We start from the raw sequence: 24,708 nt of genomic DNA, 5'->3' as shown, positions 1-24,708 counted from the left end.
ACTTAGGATTCTATACTCAGTGATGTTTGGCTTTGCAAACATATCTTAATGAGACTGTCCTCTGCTAATATCTAGTCCCTCTTGCAATGGGAGTGAAGCACTGAGCGCTCTCCCTCTAGATCCGCAGCCCTGCACAGCAAGGGACACAGTCTTTGAAACTGCTGCTACCTAACCCTTTCCTTTCTTTTCAATCACTCAGCCTGGCAGCGTCCAAAGAAGCTGAAGCAGCTGCACGGTCTGCTCCTAAACCTATGTCCCCCTCAGATTTCCTGGATAAGTTGATGGGCAGGACCTCAGGCTATGATGCCAGAATCAGACCAAATTTTAAAGGTAAGCACCACCCGGACATTTCACGTTGCTTGTTTCAGGATAATGTGTTACATGCAGCCCCATGAGTGTCTGTCTGATTGAAAATGAACTGTTAATACTTCATCCGGATGCAGCACCTTCCATTCTTCAGGACACCCAAAAACTGTTTACTCCTTTGTTATAACACTGTATAGAAAGGAATCAGTTCATCTGCAACTGAAATGCAGCTATCTGTGGAGCAGAACATAATGGCTTGAGAGAGCTATACCCCACAACACTGAACATTATGGAAAGGCAGAGCACAAAGGTGAAAATTACATCCAATTGTAACTGCAGAGATCTTGGTGGGCAAAATATAAATATCCTGGATGGTTGAATCATTGCAGAGGTAGCAGTCTTAGTTTACACCTTCACAAAACAAAGCAAGCAGTCCTGTAGCACTTTAAAGACTAACAATATTATTTATTAGGTGATGAGCTTTCAGGGGGCAGACTGAAAGAAGTGGGGGGGCGGTTTCCTGGTGGAACGCGCCAGAACAGAGTTCTGGCACCTCTTTTCCATTAGAACACCAGAAAAATTTTCACTGCTGGTTCTGCAGCAGTTCACGGACTGGGCAGGAGCCCTCACTGCCCCACAGCAGCGCAGGGACCAGGGGAGGAGCCCCTGCTGATCCTGCAGCAGCGTAGGGACCAGGGCAGGAGCTCCCCCTGCAGCACAGGGACCAAGACAGGTGCCGCCACAGGATCCACAGCAGCATGGGGACCAGGGCAGGAGCCCCCGCCAGTCTGCAGCAGTGCAGGGACCAGGACATTAAAACTGAACACCCTAACCCCTACGAAGAATCATCAGATATGAGTTTCAGCACCTTTACTTTTTTTTAAAAAAAAAAAGAACTGGAAAGAAAGGTTACTCACCGTAGTAACGGTGGTTCTTCGAGATGTGTCCCCGTGGGTGCTCCACATTAGGTGTCGGGCTCGCCCGGCGCCGCAGATTGGATCTTCCAAGCAGTTTCTGCCGGACCGCGCATGCGCCGGTGCGCGCCGCTCCCTTGCGCGCTCCTGGCCACGTGCGCGATCCGGTCCCCGCCAGTTCCTTGACCAACCGCCTCGGATGCTCCTGCAAAACACTAAACAGAGATCCGAAGCGGGGAGGATGGGCGGGTAGTGGAGCACCCACAGGGACACATCTCGAAGAACCACCGTTACCGGTGAGTAACCTTTCTTTCTTCTTCGAGTGTCCCCGTGGGTGCTCCACATTAGGTGACTACCCAGCAGTAACCCAGGATAGGAGGTGGGTAATCGGATTATGTGCAGCTTGTCCCCGAGAGGACCGCTGTCGAGAGACAGGTATCCTCTTGGAATACCCTGTGAAGGGCGTAATGTTTGGCGAAGGTGTCATAGGATGACCAGGTCGCTGCTCTGCAAATGTCTTGTAGCGCAATGCCCTTGAAAAAGGCTGTTGATGCCGCCACTGTCCTAGTGGAGTGAGCCCTGGGCGTGGCCAGTAAAGGAGTCTCTTTGAGTTCGTACAACATTTTTATGCAGGATACGATGTGCTTCGAGATTCTCTGTGAAGAGAGACCTTCTCCTTTCGATTTGGGAGCGAGAGAGACTAGGAGTCTATCCGTTTTCCGGAAGGACTTGGTCCTGTCTATATAGAAGGCTAGCGCCCTCCTCACGTCCAGGAGGTGTAGGCGCGCCTCTTTGTTAGAGCTATGAGGCTTTGGATAAAACGAGGGTAAAACGATAGGTTCGTTAATATGAAACTCAGAAGAAACTTTAGGAACAAAGGGTGGATGCAGCCATATGGTTACTGCCTCCTTGGAAAAAACAGTGCAGGGTGGCGTTGCCATAACTGCCGCAAGCTCGCTCACCCTGCGAGCTGACGTGATTGCGAGAAGAAAGGTAGTCTTTATCGTAAGGAGGCGGAGGGAAACCGTGGCCAAAGGCTTGAACGGTGGTCCCGTTATCGCATTAAGCACCAGGTCCAAGTTCCACGAAGGTGGAAGCGGTTTCCGAGGCAGGTATAGGTTTACCAACCCTTTGAGGAACCTGGTAACCATGGGATGGGCGAACACCATGTGCCCTTCCTCTTCGTGTCTGAACGCCGAAATGGCAGCAAGGTGGACCTTTAACGAGGATAGTGAGAGTCCTCCTCTCTTGAGGTCCAGTAAATACTCTAATATCACAAGTATAAGCACCGAAAGGGGGGCTAGCTGTTTGGTAGAACACCATGCCGTGAAGCGAGTCCATTTCTGCTTGTAGGTCTTCCTGGTGGAAGTCCTCCTGCTACTTTCTAGGATTTGCTGCACTTCCTCTGTACATGTGCTCTCTAGGGAGCTGAGCCATGGATTAACCACACTTGTAGTCGCAGGCCTTGGGGATGCGGATGCACTATGGACCCCTGGGCTTGCGTGAGCAGATCTGGCGCCACCGGAAGGGGCATCGGTGGACGGTCCGACATGCGCAGGAGTAGGGGGAACCATTGCTGTCGATCCCACGTTGGGACTACCAGGATCATTTGGGCTCCTTCCCTCCTGGCTTTCTGCAAGACTTTCTGGATCAGCACTGTGGGAGGGAAAGCGTAAAGCAGGGGGCCCCTCCAGGAGATCGCGAATGAGTCCCCCAGGGACCCCCATCCCAGTCCTGCCCTGGAGCAGAATCGTGGGCACTTCTTGTTGTGTTGAGTAGCAAACAGGTCTATCTGGGGAAACCCCATGCATGAAAAATCGGTCGTAGCAGATCGGGACGGATCTGCCACTCGTGCGTGAGTGCGAAACGCCTGCTCAGCTGGTCTGCCTTCACATTGTGAGCGCCTGGTAAGTACGAGGCTTTCAAGGTTATATTGTTGGCGATGCACCAGTTCCATAACCAGACTGCTTCCACACATAAGGCACGGGACCGAGCTCCTCCTTGCCGATTTATATAAAACATGGTGGAGGTATTGTCTATACTGATCCCGACTACTTTGCCTTGTATATGGTCTCGAAAGTGTCTGCAGGCGTTGAACACTGCTCTGAGCTCCAGTATATTTATGTGCAGTGACTGCTCCATGGAGGACCACAGCCCTTGCGTCACCTCTTCGCCCCATGTGTGCTCCCCACCCTATGAGGGAGGCATCTGTAGTAAGAAAAACCGATACTTGTGGTTGGTGGAAGGGTACCCCTGTTAGCAAGTTCTTGGGGCTTACCCACAATTGCAGGGATTTGTGCACCTCTGTTGTGGGCGACACCACCTTGTGAACAGTGTGTGCTGCCGGTTTGTATACGCTCGCCAGCCAGTGCTGCATGCTGCGCGTGTGTAACCTGGCGTTCTGTACTACGAACGTTGCTGCTGCCATGTGGCCCAGCAGCTGTAAGCACATCAGAACCGGCACCGTAGGGCTGAAGGTGATGACTTGCACGAGGGAGCCGATGGCCCGAAAGCGAGTCTCTGGTAGATACACTGTCGCTGTAATAGAATTTATGCGTGCCCCTATGAACTCTATGTCCTGTGTGGGGTCTATCTTTGATTTTGCAAGATTGATAACCAGGCCGAGCGAAGAGAACGTGCCTGCTGTGACGCGTATCATGCGTAGTACCTCCTCCTTCGAGGCCCCTTTGAGTAGGCAGTCGTCCAGATACGGGAATATAAATACCCCCTGTCTGTGCAGGTAGGCTGACACCACTGCCAAGGTCTTGGTGAAGACTCTGGGGGCCGAGGAGAGGCCAAACGGTACGACCTTGTATTGAAAATGTTCTTTGCCTGCCATGAACCGGAGGAATCGTCGGTGAGCCGGATGGATAGTTATGTGAAAATACACGTCTTGTAAGTCGAGGGCTGCGAACCAATCTCCATTGTCTAGTGCCGTAAGGATGGAGGCGATTGTGATCATCCGAAAGCGTTGCTTGCGCAGGTACCGGTTGAGGCCTCGAAGATCTAAGATGGGCCTCCAGCCTCCTGTCTTTTTCTCCATGAGGAAGTACCTCGAGTAGGACCCTCTCCCTTGCAGTTGCTCCGGCACTCTTTCCACTGCCCCTATGAGCATAAGATGGTCTACCTCCTGCTTGAGCCTCGCTATGTGGGAGGCCTCCTGGAGGTGGGGCCTGGGTGGAGGTCGTGGCGGTGGGAGCGACTGGAAGGGGATGGCGTACCCCGTGGCTATGATCTCCAGCACCCATTTGTCTGTGGTGATCCTTTGCCACTGGTCGTAGAATGGTCGGAGGCGATGGTGGAATAACCGCTTCGGATGACCTTGTGCGATGGTAGTGATGGCGCAGCCCTGGATCTGTGTGTCAAACTTGTGGCCTTTGGCCCTGCCCCAAGGATGCACGGCTCTGTTGGGAACGTCGCCTGGGAGTTCTGTGGTGCTGGTGCTGTTGATGTCGCCCTTGCTTGTAACCCCTGTGGTACTGGGGACGCTGTTGCTGGTACTGGTACCGTCTTTGTTGAGGGTAGTACTTTTTCTTTCTATATGGAGGGGTGTAAATCCCCAGGGTCCTAAGTGTGGCTCTTGAATCTTTACTGGAATGAAGGACCGAGTCAGTTGATTCAGCAAACAGCTTCTGCGAATCGGTATACCCGAAGTCTGGAGCCAGGACTCCCTTCGCATCACCACTGCCGTAGCTGTGGAGCGTGCTGCTGTGTCCGCAACATCCAGAGCGATCTGAACTCTCGTCCTCGAGGCCGCGTAGCCTTCTTGCACGATGGCCTTGAGCACCGGTTTCTTGTCCTCTGGAAGAGAGTCCATGAGGGAGGTTAACCTAGTGTAGTTGTCGAAATTATGGTTCGCTAGATGCGCTGCGTAATTTGCCATTCACAACAGTAGAGTGGAGGAGGAGTAGACCTTTCTGCCGAACAGCTCTAGCTTCTTGGCATCTTTGTCTGTTCCCCCTGTCTTGAATTGAGATGTCTTTGATCTTTGTTGTGACGACTCCACCACCAAGTAATTTGGTTGTGGGTGGCTAAACAGGAACTCCATGCCCTTTGCTGGCACGAAGTATTTCTTATCCGCTCTCTTGTGGACAGGCGGAATAGTCGCGGGGGTCTGCCATATCATAGTGGCAGACTCCAAGATTGCTTCATCAAGCGGTATTGCTATTTTGGCGGAGGCCGGAGGTCTCAGATTTTTGAGGAGCTTATGGTGTTTCTCTTGCACCTCTGCTGTCTGGATGCCTTGCGTGAAGGCCACCCTTTTAAACAGCTCTTGAAACTGTTTGAGATCGTCCGGAGGATGGACACCCCCCGGGGCCGTAGCCTCGTCCGGGGAGGAGAGCGAGGAACCACTAGCATACGCCTCTCTGGACCCTTCCGGTTCCTGTTGGTGATGGTACATCCGCTTGCTGGAAGCTTGCAAGGGAAAATCTCGGGGTTCCATAACCAGTTCCCCCTGAGATACTTGAGTCTCTGTCCCTGTTTGCGATTGCCCTCGGGGATATGGGACCGTCTGTGGGGATCTTTCCCTGGTAGACTGCCGGTGGTGTCTATGCCCCGTGTGATGGGGCGACCATGGCAGCATGGGCACTGTTCTTGGGAAGGTGACCTGGACTACTCCCTTGGTGCATACCCCCTGCGTCTGGGGGAGCGAGATCATCAAGAGACCTGGGACACTGGAGAGAGCGATTTGTGATAGTACTCCAGCGGCTCAAACCCCAACAAGGGTGAAGGTGGTTCCAGCCAGGGTGAGGCTGGTCGTAAAAATGGAGACGGGGGCTCCGGGTAGGCTAGGGGGGACCCCGCCTTCTAGTTGGAGTCTGCAGCATGAGCGGAGGGCTGAGAGAAAGCAACTCTGCAGCCCTGTCTGGAGAGGGGCTGCGGTGCCTTGTTTCGTGTGCAGCCTTCCCCCTCCCTTGAGGGGGTGGCTCCGCCCCCTGACGTGCGGAGGATCTGAGCCCCGTCCGCGCCGCGCTCGGCACGCTCTTGGGCGGTGCCGCACGGGCAGTGTCCTCTGGTGCCTGCAGGCTACTTGAACGTCGAAGTAGGGCGCTATTCCTATCCCCTCATGGGGTTAGCGGCTTCGACGTCTCACCGCCTAACATTGATGTTAACTTCGAAATAGCGCCCGACACGTGTAGCCGTGACGGGTGCTATTTCGAAGTTAGTGCCGCTACTTCGAAGTAGCGTGCACGTGTAGACATGGCTTAGGAGAGAGGTGCACAAAGGGGGGTGGACTCCCATGAGGCGGCATGAAATTTCATCATAGGGTGCAGCACGATCAGTTGCTGGATCTCAGGCTCATCCATCTCATCTTACTGCCTTCCTTCCTACTTGTTTGGGATATTCAGACACAAAAAAGTTCTTTGCAGTGTAAGATGCCATTGGTTCCAGTCTCTGGAATCACTGTTTTTTATGTCTGTGTATTCACATTTATATACCAATTAATAAAAAATTTACATTCTACAGATTTATTTTCTGATGCACTCCAAAAGGGTTTTTTTTTTAAATATGAACAGAACTGAAATTTTCATCAGTTCGGAATACATTAGACAGGTTGGTGGTAGGCGGGGTGCTGTTAATTTCAGGGACAAAAAGTGGAGCTCAGCATAAAAAGTTTGTTCACCCCTGCTGTAGGATACAAGATTACAGCCATTAAAGTCCTGGGCTACATCTACACTACAGTGATCTGTCAAAAGATGTGAGTCAACAGTGTGCCCTTGTAGCCAAGAAGGCTAATGGCATATTGGCGGTACAGTAGGAGAAGCATTTCCAGCAGAGCTAGAGAAGTTATTATTCCCCTCTACTTGGCTCTGGTGAGACCTCATCTGATGTGTTGGGTCAGTATAGAAAGGATGTGGATGCATTGGAAAGGGTTTAGCAGAGGGCAGCAAAAATCATTCGGGGTCTGGAGCACATGACCTATGAGGAGAGGCTGAGAGATCTGGGCTTATTTAGTTTGCAGAAGAGAAGAGTGAGGGGTGATTTGAAAGCAGTCTTCAACTTTCTGAAAGGGGGCTCTAAAGAGCGTGGATGTTCTCTATGGTGACAAATGACAGAACAAGGAGCAATGGTCTGAGGTTACAGAGGAGGAGGTATAGGTTGGATATTAGGAAAATCTATTTCACCAGGAGGGTGGAGAAGCATTGATATGCATTACCAAGAGAGGTGGTGGAATCTCCATCCCTAGATGGTTTTTAAGTCCTGGCTTGACATAGTCCTGGCTGGGATGATTTAGATGGGGTTGATCCTGCTTTAGGAAGGGGGATAGACTAGATGACCTCCTGAGTTCCCTTCCAGCCCTAGAATTCTATGATTCTGTGATCACGTCCACGCACAAAAGCAGCTCAAAAGAGCAATCTGCTCTATTGACAGAGAAAGGCCAGACTGCCTGGCTGCTTTTTCTACAGAAAACTCAACCGGAAGCTCAGCAAACAGGTCTGCCTGGTGAATCAGAAACCCTGTCTGTCAACAGAGGGCCCCTGGAGCATATACATGGCTTTTTTGTTGACAGAAACTGTCAACAAAGGCATTATTCCTCATCGGATAGAAGCAGAACACTGGTCGGCGCAAGTGCCCAGATTGGTGACAGGCTGTTGACAAAATGAACTTTGTGTGTAGACACTCCCGGTTTTGTCAACAAAACTCTCTAGTGTAGATGTAGCCATGATGTTTTTCAGAAGACAAAAGCCATTAGTGATATAAGACTTTGTCTCTCCTGCCTTAATATCTTGTGATTTTTTTATTGTTTTGGTGAGGAAGGGGTAATTCTACAGACATGCTGTGTGTGACAGGATGTTTTTTGAAATGGAGCTGTTTGAAGACACAAGCAGTCTTGGCAACTTAGCCTAAATCTTTCACAGATGGTCTAGATCAGTGTTTCTTAAGCTTTTTGAGACCACAGAACCTCAAACAATAATATGAAAATTTTCTTTAAAAAAATGTGCAGCAAAAAAAAAATGAAGTAATTGAATCAGGTATCACAGTAATGAAGGAGTAAAGTTGTATCTTGTTTTAATAACAGAAAATATATATGCGCGCCACCTGCCGTTGCTACAGCACCATATAGAGAGGAGAAGAAGATTACAGGAGAGGGGAGGCTAGTTCAATGTTAGTCAGCTTTGCTGCGTTGCCAGACTACTATCGCTCTTGTGAGATGTAGAAATAAAGTTATGTTTCAGTATTTTCCATGATTGTTATAATTGTAAAATGGTTACTTATTGTAAAACTTTGAATAATTTTTCCCAACGCTCACAGCACACCAATGAGCTGTTCATAGAACACCACCGTTCTGTGGACCACAGTTTAAGAAACACTGGTCTACACGGTGCTTGGCCCTGCCGTGAGGGCAGGCGACTGGACTAGATGACCTCTTGAGGTTCCTTTCAGCCCTACAATGCTATGAAATCCCTGGGCATTTGGGTTAGTGGACAGGCAAACGGGGCAGAAAATATAGATTGACCACAGGGCTCCACTGTATATTGCGTGGGTGGCCGCAGCTCCACATGTGCAATGTGGGGCTGAGGGAGGGATCAAAGGGGGTTACAAAGGAATTGCGAAGGGTGCTGTGGACTTTCCTAAAGGCTCAGAGTGGTCAGGAGCAGCTTATCTAAACGGTGGCACCAGCAGCATAGCCATTGCATTCGTATAAGCCCCCAGCTGACAGGGGAGGGCAAAGGGGGCAACTGCCCCAGGGGCAGAGATTCAAAGGGGCTCAGTGCTCCTAGCCACAGTAGCAGCAGTGACTGCAGATGGAGCCCTGGCCCTTTAAATTGCTGCCAGAGCACCACGTGGTGCATTCCGGGCAGCACTAAAGGCTGCCTGGGGTAGGTGGGATGTGTTCCGAGTAGCATTAAAGCTGCCAGGGGAGGGCCAGCCCCAGCTCTGCCTCTCCTGCCAAAGTCCTGCCCCCTTCTGCCAAGGAACCCTCCCCACCCAGGGGTGCAGAGCCAGGCCCCATCCCATTTTTCCCAGTGCTCTGGTGAAGCCATTGGCCCCACTAACGCAGTATACACACAGCTCTCAGTTCAGTACTGAGCTATAGGGAGGGGTGCCACTTACTGTTTGTGATAAGCACTGAGGTTTAGAGCTGGTAAATGCAGGACAGGGTATTCCCTCTGAGAGGCTGAGGCAATCACATGGGCATGTTGCATTTGATTTCATCTCACATCTGCCTGTGGGGTTGGTTTATTTTAATTACTCCCTTCCTTCCTAGTTATTTGCGATATTCAGACACAAACAAGTTCTTTGCAATGTATGTTACCATCAGTTCCAGGCTCTGGAATCACACTGCTCTGGTTACAGCATTATGGCTGTGGAAATGCATTGCCACGGCACAAGCGGTGGGATTTCAAGTGGAGAATCAACAGCTTGAATAAATTAAGGACCTGATTCTCATTTAAACAAGGGCCCATTTACCCTGCTCTGGCAGTGCAAATGTAAATACAATTTACACTGTGAAAGTGGTGTAGAAACCTTAATGTAAATAAGAATCAGGCCTGAACTGGTAAAGAAAGATCTTTTGGAGCATAAGCTTTCGTGGGCAAAGACCCGCTTCATCCCACGAAAGCTTATGCTTCAAAATATCTGTTAGTCTATAAGGTGTCACAAGGGTTCTTGGTATTCTCGAAGCTACAGACTAACACAGCCACCCCTCTGATATAAGAAAGATCTTGTTTCCTCACAACCTTACAGAATGGATCAATGTTATACTGAGCACAGAGCCATTAAAACTGTGGGCATCAATCCATGCAAATTACGGTTCCCCAGATGCCAGCTGAAATGGGCTGTCAATACAAGGGAATTCTTTATTAGGCCTTGTCCTAATAGATACAGAGGGACTTATCAGAGAACTCAAATTAATGTCAGCTTAAGCACAAGCAAACATGACTTGATCGCATTTGTAACGTGCAAGCAGAATGGAGTCCGTACCAGTAATACAGATGCAGTTGATGCCTTAATAGGGCCAATTCACAAACCTATTATGAGTCAAATGAGCTGTGAGGAAGAATTGAATCAGAAAAAAAAGAATGATAATTAGGAACCATTTAAGTATACCTTACTAGATGCCTAAAAAGCCATAATCAAACAAGAATTTAAAAACAAACCTGGATTAAAAGGGAAGCAAAAGCAGCTCTAAAATTTTTTTAAAAATATGTAACAAAAGGAAGAAAGGAGAAGTTGATAGTAATGCATATAAATCAGAAATAGGAATTTTAGAAAATCCATCGGGGAAGCCAAGGAACAGCCTATGGGCAACAAAGTTAACAATTAAGAGTTTTTTAAAGTGTCTCAGGGACAAAAAGAATACTGATAATGGATTTGGTTCATTGCTGAATGGAAATGTTAGAATTACCAATAATAATGCCAAAAAGCCAGAAGTATTCCATAATACTTTGTTCGGGGACAAAAACAGATAATGTAGTCTCATCATCCAGTGATAACATTCTTTCCATTCCACTTGATAGCTCTAGAAGCTGTTAAATAGAAGCAGCTATAGTTAAATATTTTTAAATTAGCTAATCCATGCCATTCAATTTATCTCCAAGATTTTTAAAAAGATCTGTCTGAGGAACAGGCTGGACAGCTAATGTTCATTTTCAACAAGTCTTGGAGCACTGAGAAAGTTCCAGAAAACTGGAAGAAAGTTAATACTGTGCCGATTTTTAAAAGAGTAAACAAGATAACTGGAGTAATCATAGGCTTGCGGACATAACATAATTCCTGGGCAAGGTAAAGAAGCAGCTGATATAGGATTCAATAAAGAATCAAAGGGGGGTAAATGCAATTAATGCAAATCAGCATGGGTTTATGGGAAATAGATCTTGTCAAACAAATGAGAGACGTTTTTTATAATGAGATTACAAGTTTGGCTGATAAAGGTGACAATGTTGGCATAACATATTGAGAATTCTGTAAGGCATTTGATTGGTACACCCAAGACATTATGATAAAAATTTAGGACAAGGTAAAATTAACCAGGCAAATGTTAAATGGATTAAAAACTGGCTATCTAACAGGTCTCACAATGTAACTGTAAGCAGGGAATTGTCACTGAGTGGCAATATTTCAGTGGGGTCTTGCAAGAAGCAGGTCTCATCCTTGTATTATTTAACATTTTTATCAATGATCTGAAAGAAAACATAAAATCATCCCTGATAAAGTTTGCAGATGACAGAAAAATTGGGGGAGTGGTAAATGATGAAGAGGTCAGGTCACTGAATAAAGCAATCTGGATTGCGGGGTGAACAGGCCACTAGCAACAATATGCATTTTAATATAGCCAAACGTAAGCCTATGCATCTAGGAACAAAGAAGTTTAGCTGTACTTATAGAATGGGAGATTATAGCCTGGGATGCAGTGACCCTGAAAAGGACTTCGGGTTCTGGGTAGATAATCAGCTGAACATGAACTCCCAGTGTGATGCAGTGGCCCAAAGAGTTAATGCAATCCTTAGATGCATGAACAGGGGACTCTCAAACAGGAACAGACAGTATACTGGGCTCTGACACAACTACCAGAATATTGTGTCCAGCTCCGGTATCCACAGTTCCAAAGGATGCTGATAAATTGGAGAGGATTCAGAGAAGGGCCACAAGAATGATTAAAGGATTAGAGAACATGCCCAATAATGACAGACTTGAGAAGCTCAACCAATTTAGTTTAACAAAGGGAAGGAGTGATTTGATCATAGGCTATAATTAAGTCTGGAAAATAGAAGACTGAAAGGGGACACAATAACAGCTTGTAAGTATCTAAAAAGTTGTTACAAGGTGGAGGGAGAAAAATTGTTCTCCTTAACATCTGAGGATTGGACAAGCAGCAATGGGCTTAAATTGCCACAAGCGAGGCTTAGGTTGGACATTAGGAAAAATTTTCCTGTCAGGGTGGTTAAGCCCTGAAATAAATTGCCAAGGGAGGTTGTAGAATCTCCATCATTGGAGATATTTAAGAGCTGGTTAGACAAAAACCTGTCAGGGGTGCTCTAGCTGGTACTTGGTCCTGCTGTGAGGACAGGGGATTAAACTTGCTGACCTCTCAATGTTCCTTCCAGTTCTCGTAGTCTACGATTCTATCTAGTCAACCAGGAGAACACATATGTAATAATAAGCTGTTCAGACTAGCCAAGAAAGGTCAGACACGATCCAATGGCTGAAAGTTAAAGCTAGCCAAATTTAGTCTGGAAATAAGATGTACATTTTTAAGGGAGAGCGGACTAAACCATTGAAACAATTTACAATGGCTGGGCAGATTCTCCTCCACTGACAATGTTGAAATCAAGCTTGCATATTTTTATCAAAGCTCTGCTCTAGGAATTATTCTGGGGCCTATGTTACCCAGAGGGTCAGACTAGACCATAGCTAACCAAGATTGGGGGCACACCCACACTGGGGGGTGTGAAAAAATTCCCAGGGGGGTACAAGGCAACCCAGACCCTTAACCTGAGCTGGTCTTGCCTCCTGCAAAAATGGAGGTAGCACTGGTATCCTGCGGCGTGGGGGGAAGTCCCACAGCTGCACACCAGAGCCAGTGCCTCAAGAAGTGTGTGTGCTGCTTCCTCTCCCCAAACAGCTGGTTTGTTTTCTGAAAAGCCAAGTCTGTAGCCCACCTGCGACTTCCTTCCACCTGCCACCTTCCTGCATGGGGTGGGGGAGGGGGGAAGAGGAGCCCTGGCTCCATGCCAGCTCCAACTGCTCAGGCAGCGCGCATCTTGCTTCTCACTCCCCATGGCAGCTGTGCGCTGCCTGAGCAGTTGAGCTGGCACAGAGCTGGGATTCCCATTCCCCTCCCACTCCCATGCAGGAAGGCAGCAGGTGGAAGGAAATTGCTGGTGGGCAACAGACCCGGCTTTTCAAGAAAAGCACTGGGTGTTTGGGGAGGGAAAGCTTCCTGGGACCCTGGAGCAGCTGCAGGACCCCCCAGGTACGAGCCAAGCTGTCCCCTTCCCTTGCCCAGTCCCCTATGAGTACCCTGGCCCCCTGCTCAAACCTCCATGAGTACCCTTCCCCCCACAAGTACCCTGCTCAGGGCCCCACCTACCCCCTAACTCCTCACCAAATGCTTATCCCCAGCTTACTCCTGTACCATTTTCCACCCAGATTCTGCACCCAATATTCCACTCACTGGCAGCCCTGTCCAGCACACTGGATCCCTCATTTTTGGCCCCACCTCAGAGTGCAGAGGGACCCACAAATTTCACTCACCCTGGAACCCCAGAAGAAATAATCTACCTAACCTCCCCACCATGGGGCTGGTGTTCTCCTGAAGGGAGGTGTCTCCATTGAGGCTTGGAGGGCTTTTTTTTTTCCATCTCACTTGTGTGGTCCCTGGATTATTTTTCTGTGGGTCCGTGACCCCTGACCCTAAATAGGTTCCCAGCCCCTCCCGTAAATAAAGACAATGATGAAATGTTTGTGTTGGACATATGCTATTTTAAAATGAAGCCTGGCCAACAAGCCCCCAATGACGGCCAAGCCCCCATCTGGGCACAGCATCATAACACCCCTGCATTCCTACACACAGCTCAATTCTGAGACTGTCATACACCAGAACCCCTGTCCTGAGCCTCTCACATCGCCAGTCTTCTGCCACAAAACTGCTGCACAATTCACACACTGCAAACTTGTGTCCTGAAGCCATCATACACCCCAACCTCAACTCCTGGTTTGCTCAGCACCCCAACACTCTCCAGCCTGGAGCCCCCTCCCTGAGCCAGCAGCCCCTTCTCCACCTCCTCCTGCACCCAGATTCCCTCCCAGAGCTTGCCCCTTTCACCCCTTCCCATACCCAAATCCCTCATTCCCACCCTAGAGCCCAGACCCCGATCTCAACCCAGTGAGAGTAAGTAAGGGCTGTGGACAGCAAATAATGGAGGGGAGGGGAACGGAGAAGGAGGGGCTTCAAGAAAGGGGTGGGGTCTTGGGGATAGGGTTAAAAGGTGATCTTGGCTATAAAAACAATTGGAGACTACTGCTGTAAAAAAATTAAATTTTTAAATTTTATACTACAAAGTACAACTATATATATTGGCCTTTCGAAGTGTAGTGGTACCAGTTCAGTTAGTGGAGAGGCTGAAGAATGATGTAGAAGGCAATGGAACTTTTTTAACTTTCTAGCACACCTGTAGGAGTTTTTGGGACTGTTCTATCACAGTAGTAGGTAGCTGGTCTTGCTCAGTTACTGGTGGTGGGGTATGCAAAAGCCAGCACATGTCCCTACATAATAGTAGTAGTAAATAAATGTTCGCAATAACTTATCAAAGTATCTTGCATCCATTAAATTTTATTCTAATCAGGAAAATTATCTGTATAGATTTTTTTAATTAATATCTTATGGCTGCAATTAAGAAAAGGAAGTGTCATGAAGACTACATTAAGTATGGCTTCACTGTTATGGAAAACGATGGGATCAATCATCTTCAATGCATAGTATGCCACAGTTCTCAGCAATGACACCTTGGCTACGTCTACACGTGCCCCAAACTTCGAAATGGCCACGCAAATGGCCATTTCGAAGTTTACTAATGAAGCGCTGAAATGCATATTCAGCGCTTCATTAGCATAGGGGCGGCAGCCGCACTTTGAAATTGACACGCCTCGCCGCCACGCGTCTCGTCCCGACGGGGCTCCTTTTCGAAAGGACCCCACCTGCTTCGAATTCCCCTTATTCCCGTGAGCTGATGGGAATAAGGGGACTTCGAAGTAGGCGGGGTCCTTTCGAAAAGGAGCCCCGTTGGGACGAGACACGCGGCGGCAAGGCGTGTCAATTTCGAAGTGCGGCTGCTGCCCCTATGCTAATGAAGCGCTGAATATGCATTTCAGCGCTTCATTAGTAAACTTCGAAATGGCCATTTGCGTGGCCATTTCGAAGTTTGGTACTCGTGTAGACACGGCCCTTGAGACCTAGTCATCTTGAGTGACATTTGACAAAGAATCACAGCGCTTTGATCGACAAACCAAAAGAGTGTTTTGCGGATAAACTTCAAAATTTGAAAGGCATGAAGCTGGACACCCCAGTCGGTGACTGCCTGGGACAAGCATCGGCCAAAGCAGTAGAAGCATCTTATGAATTGTCATTGCTCAACGCTAAAGCCAAGGAAGTGCACATAATCAGAAAAACTCTTGTAAAGCCTTGCTTGTTGAAAGCAGCTGATATTGTGCTTGGTGTTGAAAACAAGAAAAAACATTGGAAATTTTGCTTTCTGACAATTATGTGAAATGTTGCATCGATGACCCGGTAAAAGATCTTAAACTTGAAGTTGTGGAGGCAGTGTTGGCTTTTCCCTTTTTTACAATTCAGTGTGACAATACCACTGATGTAGCACAATGCTGTCACTTGCTTGTCTACTTTCGATTCATTAACAATGGAACTGTGAAAGAGGACCATCTTTTTTCGAAGAAATTAACGACCACATCAAAGGCTTCTGCAGTAATGAAAACCATTTCCGACTTTTTTGACGAAAATAGACTTTCATGAGGAAAACTGGTTGGTGTATGCACAAATGGTGCTCCAGCGATACTCGGCTCTTGCTCTGGATTTGTGACATTGGTGAAAGAAAGAAAGCAGATGTAACCACAACTCACTGCGTCATACACAGACTTGTGTTGGCTGCTAAAACCTTCCAGATGACCTGTGTGACTCATTGAATTGGGCCATCAAAGATGTCAATTTTGTGAAGAACAGTACTTTAAATATGAGACTTTTTGCTGCTTTTTGCATGGATTTAGGAGTGGATCATAAAACTCTTGTTTCACATGGAGGTGCAATGGCTTTCCAAAGGTACCATACTTCTGAAATTATTCAGACTGAAAGATGAAGTGGAAATTTTCCTCAAGCAATAGAAAAAAGAAGAGTTATATTGTGTGTTTGTGGACCAAACATTTCAACTTTTACTGGCATTCCTCATGAACATTTTGGAATCTGAACAACCTCAGTTTGAAGCTGCAAGGAAACAATGCTGCTAACTTTGATGGCATTGCGGTGTGCTATAAAGTGTTTATGAAAAAAATCTAGCTTTGGAAACATTGAACACAAGCTCAGATGCCAAACATTTCATCTTTTAAGATATTTTCATCACTCACTGAAAGTGAAGGTTTCCAAGACCTGTGTAAAGAGGAGGTGAAGAACAAAATTGTTTTTCATCTGTACTGCTTTGCTGATGAATTCATCTGTTATTTTCCAGACAACTTTTCTGGCAACCCTATTCATAAATTAGTACACAATCCATTCAACTGTAATGTCAATTCATTGCCAGAAGTATTGCAAGAACAAGTACTCAAAATAAAATATGATTGAAGTGCAAAAGATGATTTCAACAACTCAAGCTTGGAGGAATTTTGGATAAAATATTTCCCAATGTAGTGGAAAGTTGGAGAAGCACCTGTATTATTCTTCCATTCTCATCAGCGTATCTCTGTGAAAAAAGCTTTTCAAATATAGTCACATTAAAAACGAAACTAAGAAATCAGCTGGATGTCGAAAATGATTTTTGTTGAGCACTTTCATCTTTCAAACGAGGATTTCCAAACTCTTCAAAAAATGCAGCATCATCCTTCAGATCAAATTTGTTTTGTTTCTGCTATTCCTGGTGTTAAATTACATTTTTATTAAATATTTGGGCCAAGAAAATGATTTGTGCTTACTTTTTTAATTTTAAATAAAATGTTTACACCTTTTTAAATTTTACATTACAAATTGAATTTTTTGCTAAAAGGGGGGTTGGATGGTGTTAAAGAAGAAGTGGGGGTGCATGAAGGTTTTTCAAAAAATCAAAAAGGGGGCGTACTGCCAAAAAGTTTGGGAACCACTGAACTAGATGATCACAACAGTCCCTCCTGCCCTTGGCATCTATGAATTCACAGCTGCTGCTTCCCTCAAGCCTGTTTGTCACACTACTGGAGAGGTTGTGAAGAGACATCATCAGCTAAGGGAACGAGCTGTTCTGCGCATCCTCTGGGAACTCAGGTGGCTATTCAAAAGCAAACTGCCGTATACTGTTACATCAGAGCTGGCCCAGTGGAGGCTGGCCAGAAGGCAGAGTCCACGGTGGCATGCTGACAGCAGGGGTCAGCTGGTGGATGCTATAGTCAGTTGGAGCCCAGGATCCTGAAGGGACCTTGCCCTGTGGCCAGGCCTGTGTAGCACCTTCTCCTCCCTGCTTTTTTGGAGCCCCCTGTGACTGCAAGGCCTGAATCTCATGGACCCTGCCTCAGTCTGAGAGGCGTGGGAAATGCACACTGCCACTGCTATTCCACTATGTTCCTTGAGAGCAGGATTTTGTCCTCTCTTCATTGCATTCAGTGTCAAGCAGACTACAGATGCCCAGAAAACAATAAATAATCACCTCCTTTCCTTGAATGAGCCTTGGAAAAACAACACTCTCCCCACCACCATAATAAAGTACAACAACAGGATTCAGGACCAGTGGTCTCCCAGCAACAGGTTCCTCAAATCTTCATTATCATCTTAAGGGACCAATGAATTCTCAGGAATAATTCAGCAGAGCTGCCTCAGAAGTCAGGCGCTTGGTCACGAAGGTGGGGAATGCAGGATAAATGGCTAGAGAGATGGATGCCACCAGCCCAGCGGGTGAGAGCCTGTGACAAATATTCCCTCTAATGTTTTCCAACCATGGGTGGGTAACACCAACAGACCCAGGTTGCCGACCCCAGGGATAGAACCTGTGAGTATAGGTCTAAAGCCCTGCACTCTACCACATGAGCTAAAGGCCAGCTGGCTCTCAGCTGAGGCTGTAGAGCAGGGACTTCACTCACCCCAGATGAGGTCTCAGTGCCTCTGGGTACTACAGGTGGAATAAATTTTGTGTGTGCCGAGCCATGTGTGGATGTGGAAACACATGATGCTGGCTGGGGGTGTTCTGCTGGCAACAGTGTTTCTATTGGTCATGAGCATCTGGGAGTACATGCCAGTGCCTGAATCTCTCCTGGGCAGCCATCCAAGGGCTCAGCTTACCGGGTACACTGCCTCGGCTCCAAGCTTCCTGTATGATAAAAACAGAGCCCCTCATCTGAGGCCCTGCTTCCAACCCTTTCCCTCAGGCTACTGGCTCCATTTTCCATACGCTGAGGAAGAGCCACTTTTCTACCTTCATTAAAAGAAGAGGAGAGCTTTTCTCATAGACTTAAGGTGAAACAGTGTTAGATACCAAGCGACCCACTTCACCACTGCCTGAGCACTGTGAAGTCATTTACACCAGAACAAAATGCTCCAGTTCTGAATGGTAGAATTTTGCAATGACATTGCACTGGCGTTAAGTACCTCCTCTGCCCCCTCAACATGCTAGGAACTATGAATTTGTCCACAAATTGTGGGATTTGATAGATGTTTTTTCTAAACATCTCTTCTGAAAAAAAAACAAATTGACAGGGCCAGATAAATACCCAGAGACCAGCTACTCCAAGATAGGCCCAAAAAAGCCAAGACCAGAACACCACTGGTCATTACCTACAGCACCCAACTCAAACCACTGCAACACATTATTAAAGACCTATAACCTATCCTTAATCAGGATGCCACACCCCAGAAGGCCCTAAGTGACAGGCCTGTTCTCTCCTACAGACAACCTCCCAACCTTATGAGGAGTCTCACCAACAGCCACAGTGTATACCGCAGGAACACCAGTCCTGGGACTTTTCCTTGCAACAAAGCCTGCTGCCAGCTTTATCCACATATCTATTCTGGAGATACCATCATGGGACCTAACCCGGTTATTCACAGTTCCTTGACTAACATCATATATGCCATCATGTGCCAGCAATGCCCAGATGCTTTGTATATTGAACAGACTTCAAACTCTCTGAGACAGAGTTAATGGGCACAAAACAGACATAAAACCACTCCTGATCCACAAACCAGTCAGCCAACATTTTAATGGAGTGGGCCATTCTGTTGATGACTTAAAAGTCTGCATCTTACTGAAGAGGAATTTTCACAACGATCTTGAAAGAGAGGCTGCCGAACTCTCTTTTATATTCAAATTCGACACATTAACACATGGTTTGAACTGGGATGTGAATTTTCTGGGTCATTATAGGGGCTTTTTTGCATACTTGGCTTAATTTAATTTTTGACTCCCGTCCTCCCCCGCCCCTTGCCCATCCCTCTACTCTCTGATTTGCTCACCTTGGCAATTTTTTTTCTGATTTGTCAACCTTGATTACTATTTTTGGTTCTCTGTGACTTAAATATTGAGTCTGTTCTGATATGCCTATGGTCTCAAGAAGTGGGTCTGTCCCACGAAAGCTCATCACCTAATAAATTATTTTGTTAGCCTTTAAAGTAATACTTTACTGCTTTTTTGTGTTGATAGCATATAGACTAGCACAGCTTTCTCTCTGTTAGTATCTCTTCTAAGGATTTGTCTAGACATGAAAGTTCATTCGGGTTAAAGTACAGTATGAATTCAAAGCAGAATAATTATTCCTACTTAACTCCCTGGGTGTGTCTACACTAGCAAGTGCGGTCAAAAGACAGCCTTCTTTCTAAATAACCCACGGAGTGTCTACACACACTGCAAACTTTTGAAAGTAAGTTCAAAAGAATGGGGTTGTTCCGCTGAAGTTGATCCTCCGTTCCCATGGTGGGAAGAGCACCCCTTTTGAAAGATTATTTCAAAAGAGTGTAAGTGTAGACACTGCGTGGCCTGCTGTTTTGAAAGAAGGAGTCCTCCACAGTGGCAATCAGCTGGCAGGCGGTGACTCTGGAAGGGGCCATCTGCCATGTGACCCTGCCCATGGCACTTCCTGCCCCTGTTCTTTTGAAAAAGCGGCCTGAGGTGTGCCGACGGTCTCTTTTGAAAGTACAGCGGGGGCCTTTCGAAAGGACGGGTCAAACCTGCAGTCCCCGTTTGCCTGTGTGGATGCTCCGTTTCAAAAGGCCGTCTGTCGACATTGAGTTCGAAAGCCGTCCTTTCAGAATGAAGCTGTAATGTAGACGCAGCCCCTGTGTAGAAGCTCTCATTCCAAAATACGGCCATTATGAAATAGCTTAGCCCACAAATGAACTCGGAATAAGACATTCTTAGAGATGAGGAAAATTTACAGCCAATTGTTAGCTTTTTATTTTAAAAGGCTTTATTGTTCCACAATTTGCGGGGGAGGGGTGAAACCACTCCCCAAAAAATCATATAAAAGTAGAAAAAGAAAACAAAAACAGACTGGGGAAAAAATCATTTCACATAAAAAGCCCTTCTGTTTGGATTCACCAAAATATTTCCTTCAACTCACAATGAAATGTGTGATTTTCTAACCCAATTTGATTGGAGGGAAAAAACAAAAACAAAAAGTTTCTTTTTCCACAAAGCCAAAAATTTTTCATGATTTTTTTTTCCTGTTTGGCTCCCAAACCAAAAGCAAACCAGTTACAGGTGAATTTCTCTAATCACTCATGACGGGGCCAGTGCCAAACCAGGGAATTTGCTAAACCACAAGATGTTAATATTATAGGGAGTGAGTCTCTTATTATTTTTATTTTGCCAAGAAGGATAAACGGAAGAACACTTGCAACGCTGCTTAATACTGTATAACCATACCCATAGCCACTGCTTATCAGCTCTCTTCATAACAAAATGTTAATGTTTTTACACTATTTCACTTAATTGGCACAAGAATATAAGTAGACAAAACATTAAAGAAACCTGTGCTCCTGCTTAGCAACACTACCAGCACTTTCACTGATTACTAGGCTCTTAGAAGACATTTAGGAGTGAATTACAGTGAAATAACAGCAAAGAACACTGAGCGCCGGGGGCGGGGCTGGAAACAAACTATATGGGACCATGAGAAACTTGGCCACACCCACTAACTAAACTCATGCCGGACTGCTGACATTGCTTTACCAGAGAAAGCCAGACTAGAAAGTTTGCTCATCCCAATAAATATTCTTGAATAGTTCCCCGTGCACCAGATGTTTTTCACGTCTAAACTCTCTATTTCAAGTGCTTTGTCCTTGACTGCTCCCCGAGATAAACCAGAACTCATAGTCACAAAGCCACAGTTGCTGTTAGATTTTCACTTCTATTGGTTGTTTTTGTTCCTTATCACCAGTCTTTTTTCCCCTCCAGGAATAATTTGGCCTATGATCATGCAAAACTCCGACAAGCAATTAATCACTGCAATAACTCCTACACTCCAGTCAAAAGCACTAGGTTCTGTCCCAGGTTTTTACATTCAGACACTCATGTTGAGAGCATCCCAGAGGTGACCACCAAAAGGCAACCTCCTGTAATGCTAGTGAAGCAGTGCAGGGTTAAAAAAATGCATCACTGGCACTTTTTAGCGCTCCCCCCTGCTGCATATACATGCACGCATAAAAGAAATTAAACTTCAATATTTAATGAAATATGTACATTATCTTTCTGCTGAAGGCTGCTGCATTGTAATTTTATTCAGGATAATTTAATATCAGATTTATTTCAATGAACTACACCTTCCCATGGGGGCAGTTTACTAGCTTAGTCTCCCACACATAAGTCAGTATCCAATTGATATGGAAGTCACAGAGGCGACTTTGCAGAGCTTGGGGTTGTAGCTCTCTGATCATGCCATTTAAATTAACTGGCAGTAACTCATGAGGACACTTTAATGGTTTCAACTGAAAATTATACGAAGACTGTGCCAGATTGATTTTTGGGGAGGCCAAGATTAAAAAAAAAAAAAGATGACTATGGAAGAGCTACATAAAATTCTGACTTCTCCTTGAAGCCACACTTCCTTCTTGAGAATTGAAAGTAGCATGAGTTTTGTATGAATTTGGGGAACAAATTTAGTACCCAGGATGGTTCAAATCTGACAGAACTAGTTAGATCCTGGCTGGTGTTGTGGAAGTTTCCGTTACCCTCTCTTCCTCATAGCCTTCCCTCTGTCATCCAGTATCTTTCCCAGCTGTTCCAGGTCTGGATTCCAGCACAGCTACACTCCACCCTAGAGGTGGCTGCATTTTAGTGGTGAGTGAAGAGATTCCCAGCTATCCATATAGGTCTTGGTTGTCAGAGCTCCTCAGTCCTCATAGTTCTCATTCACTTCAACAAGAGTCACAGGTACTTAGCATCTCTGAAAGCCAAACCCAGAGAAAGCAAAATCTCTCTCTCCGATCTGTGGGTAGACATTGCCTGACATTTGGTTACATGAACCTGTGTCAGTGAGGAGTTCCACATGGACTGGCAAGAGTGAAAAAGCAGAACAAAAATCCTTCACTTGCCTCAGAAGCGTAAGGTGTCCATACAATAGTGTCTGCTGGGCAACCATGTTAGTCTGTAGCTTCACAAACAACAAGCAGTCCTGAAGTACCTTAGAGGCCAAAAAATTTATTAGGTCATGAGTTTTGTGGATAAAACCCACTTCTTCAGAAAGCACGTGATCTAATAAATTTGTTCATCTCTAAGGTGCCACAGGAGTGCTTTTTATTTGAGACCCATACAATAGTTTGCCATATTCATTTAGCATTTTGCTCACAACCCACTTTGGGCTGAACAGCTCCTTGCACAAGCAAGGTATTATGGATTATTTGCGAATATCATCCCCTACACATTTGAATTTAGTCCTTTAAACAGCATTTTCCCCTCGCCCACCTTCCCCTGCCCCCCAACTCTTTTATGGATGCCCTTGAGTTTGATTCAGAGAAACCAGTCCCTCACTTCCTAATCCAATCAGGACATTTTAAGAGGGAGCAAGCAGCAGGAGGAATATACTAAAAATTGTGCTTTGCAATACTGAGTTCACCCAGCCTCTAAGATTAGGTCCAGCTCAATTTCAAATGGGCTCATTCAGACCCTGAGATGCCGGCCGCATTTCTATTGGTTGGGAGGGGTACGGTAACAGGAAAAGGATACATTTTTGCCGGCAATATTCTAGCCTGTACCACATTGTCTAGTCTGGACAGGGACTTGTGCAGACTGAGAGATACTGTTGAGTTGACAGTGAGCTGTTGGGAAGCTAGCAAGCCAACCCTTCAGGTTTCTGGGAATTTGTAAGAAGAAACTCCAAATGCTGCTATGCAAAGCAAGGTTGCTGCATCTCTGCAAAACCGTCCTTGCTCAGTAACACGTAGAAAGCTTAAAAATGGGCCAGGATGGAAAAGAGCAGGCTGCATGCTCAGGAAATTCCATTCATTTCTGCACAGGAGGAAGTTTGCATTGATTACAGACCACAGACATCTTGTTAAAAATCACTGGGCCGAAAAAGAGCATTTCATCTTTTTAGAGGCTGTTAGATTGCAGATGTGGCTTCTGCTGGTGCACGTCTCCGTCCCTTATCATCAAGTGGAAGCCGTCGTGTACCAGCTGCAGCCCTCATACATCATCCTGTGATACAATAGGCATTTCTTTAGAAACCACAACCACCATATGTCATTTTCTTTCTTCTTCTGTCCCAAACCAAGCAGTTACAGTGGAGACTGTAAATATGCCCAACTTCAAGGAACCAGAAATGCATTTGTTAGATTTCTGTGAATGACTTAAGTGCTGCCAAGGCACAGAGCAGTGATTTTACTCCTGCTCCCAAAACAGGGTTGTTTGCAGTGCTGTAGGGGGCCATCTCCCTGCCCCTGTAAGGGGTGGGGCCAATGGCAGAAGGGGCGGGGCTTGGGGCAATAAGCCCTGGCCCCCACCCCATGCAAGCTCAGTGTTGCATGCAGAGTTGTAGCCCAGCGCTCTGGGCATTTCAAAATGGCCCAAAGCTCCAGCCACTGGAGCTCTGGGCCCCTTTGAAATGCAGGGCTGGGGGCAACTGCACCTCCCCCGCATCAGTGCGCCTGTGTGTTACTAAAAGCTCATTCTTCCGAGTTTCTTCTTGCAATATGAAAGGGTCAGGAAGGGATTTTCTCCTCTCACTGTATTTAGGGAGCGTACAGAGTTGGGTGAATCAGGTCAACAAGACCTTGACATGTCTGCCACTGAAGCACAGAGTTCAGAAAAGAGAGTCACAAACTTATAGGAATGTAGGGCCAGTTTTCTGGGGGGAACACCAAAATATTCTTTATAATAACTAGAGTTGGTCTGGAATTTTTGACACCATATTTTTCAGCAAAAACATCAATTTATGGAAACAAACTGTCCACATGACAGGGCAGTCTCAACAAGTTTTCCAAGCTGAAAAAAGGTTGAAAAACATTTTGAAATAATAAAAATGAGGCCTTGCAACATTTTTGAAACAAGAAGTTTTGTTTTTTTTTCAGTTATTTCAAACTTTCAGTTACTTTCAGTTATTTCAAACTTTCAGTTATTTCAAACATTTCAGACTTTGTTTAGAAACATCACATACCTTCAAAAGGTCAGACCCAAAACAATTCAGAACTGATAAACTTCAACTGACTCAAACAATTTTGTTTACTTTACAGTTTGTAAAAATTTAAGATGTTTTTTCTTTCATCCCAGTTCTGGAAGAGAAAAAGTTTTGAACTTAAAGAATGCTCAGAGACTGGGGAATCTTTTTGCTGACTAGCTTTAATGAGTTGCCTTCCCTTCTGGCTGCC

The 24,708-nt window shown here is 46.1% G+C and overlaps 1 protein-coding gene across 1 annotated transcript in view; it reads left to right on the top strand.

Annotated features, from left to right (window-relative positions):
• Nucleotides 1-251: 251 nt before the first annotated feature.
• GLRA1 (glycine receptor alpha 1) overlaps nt 252-24,708 on the top strand; it is an 84,266-nt gene continuing 59,809 nt past the window's right edge. The window contains exon 1 of the mRNA XM_075009675.1: nt 252-330. Within this exon, the coding sequence (XP_074865776.1) occupies nt 252-330 (79 nt within the window). The remainder of the gene's footprint in view (nt 331-24,708) is intronic.

Source organism: Carettochelys insculpta, chromosome 15, assembly GCF_033958435.1.
Source record: "Carettochelys insculpta isolate YL-2023 chromosome 15, ASM3395843v1, whole genome shotgun sequence".
NCBI lineage: Eukaryota > Metazoa > Chordata > Testudines > Carettochelyidae > Carettochelys > Carettochelys insculpta.
Note: the sequence above shows the minus strand (reverse complement) of the source record. Positions and strands in the feature narration are given on the sequence as shown.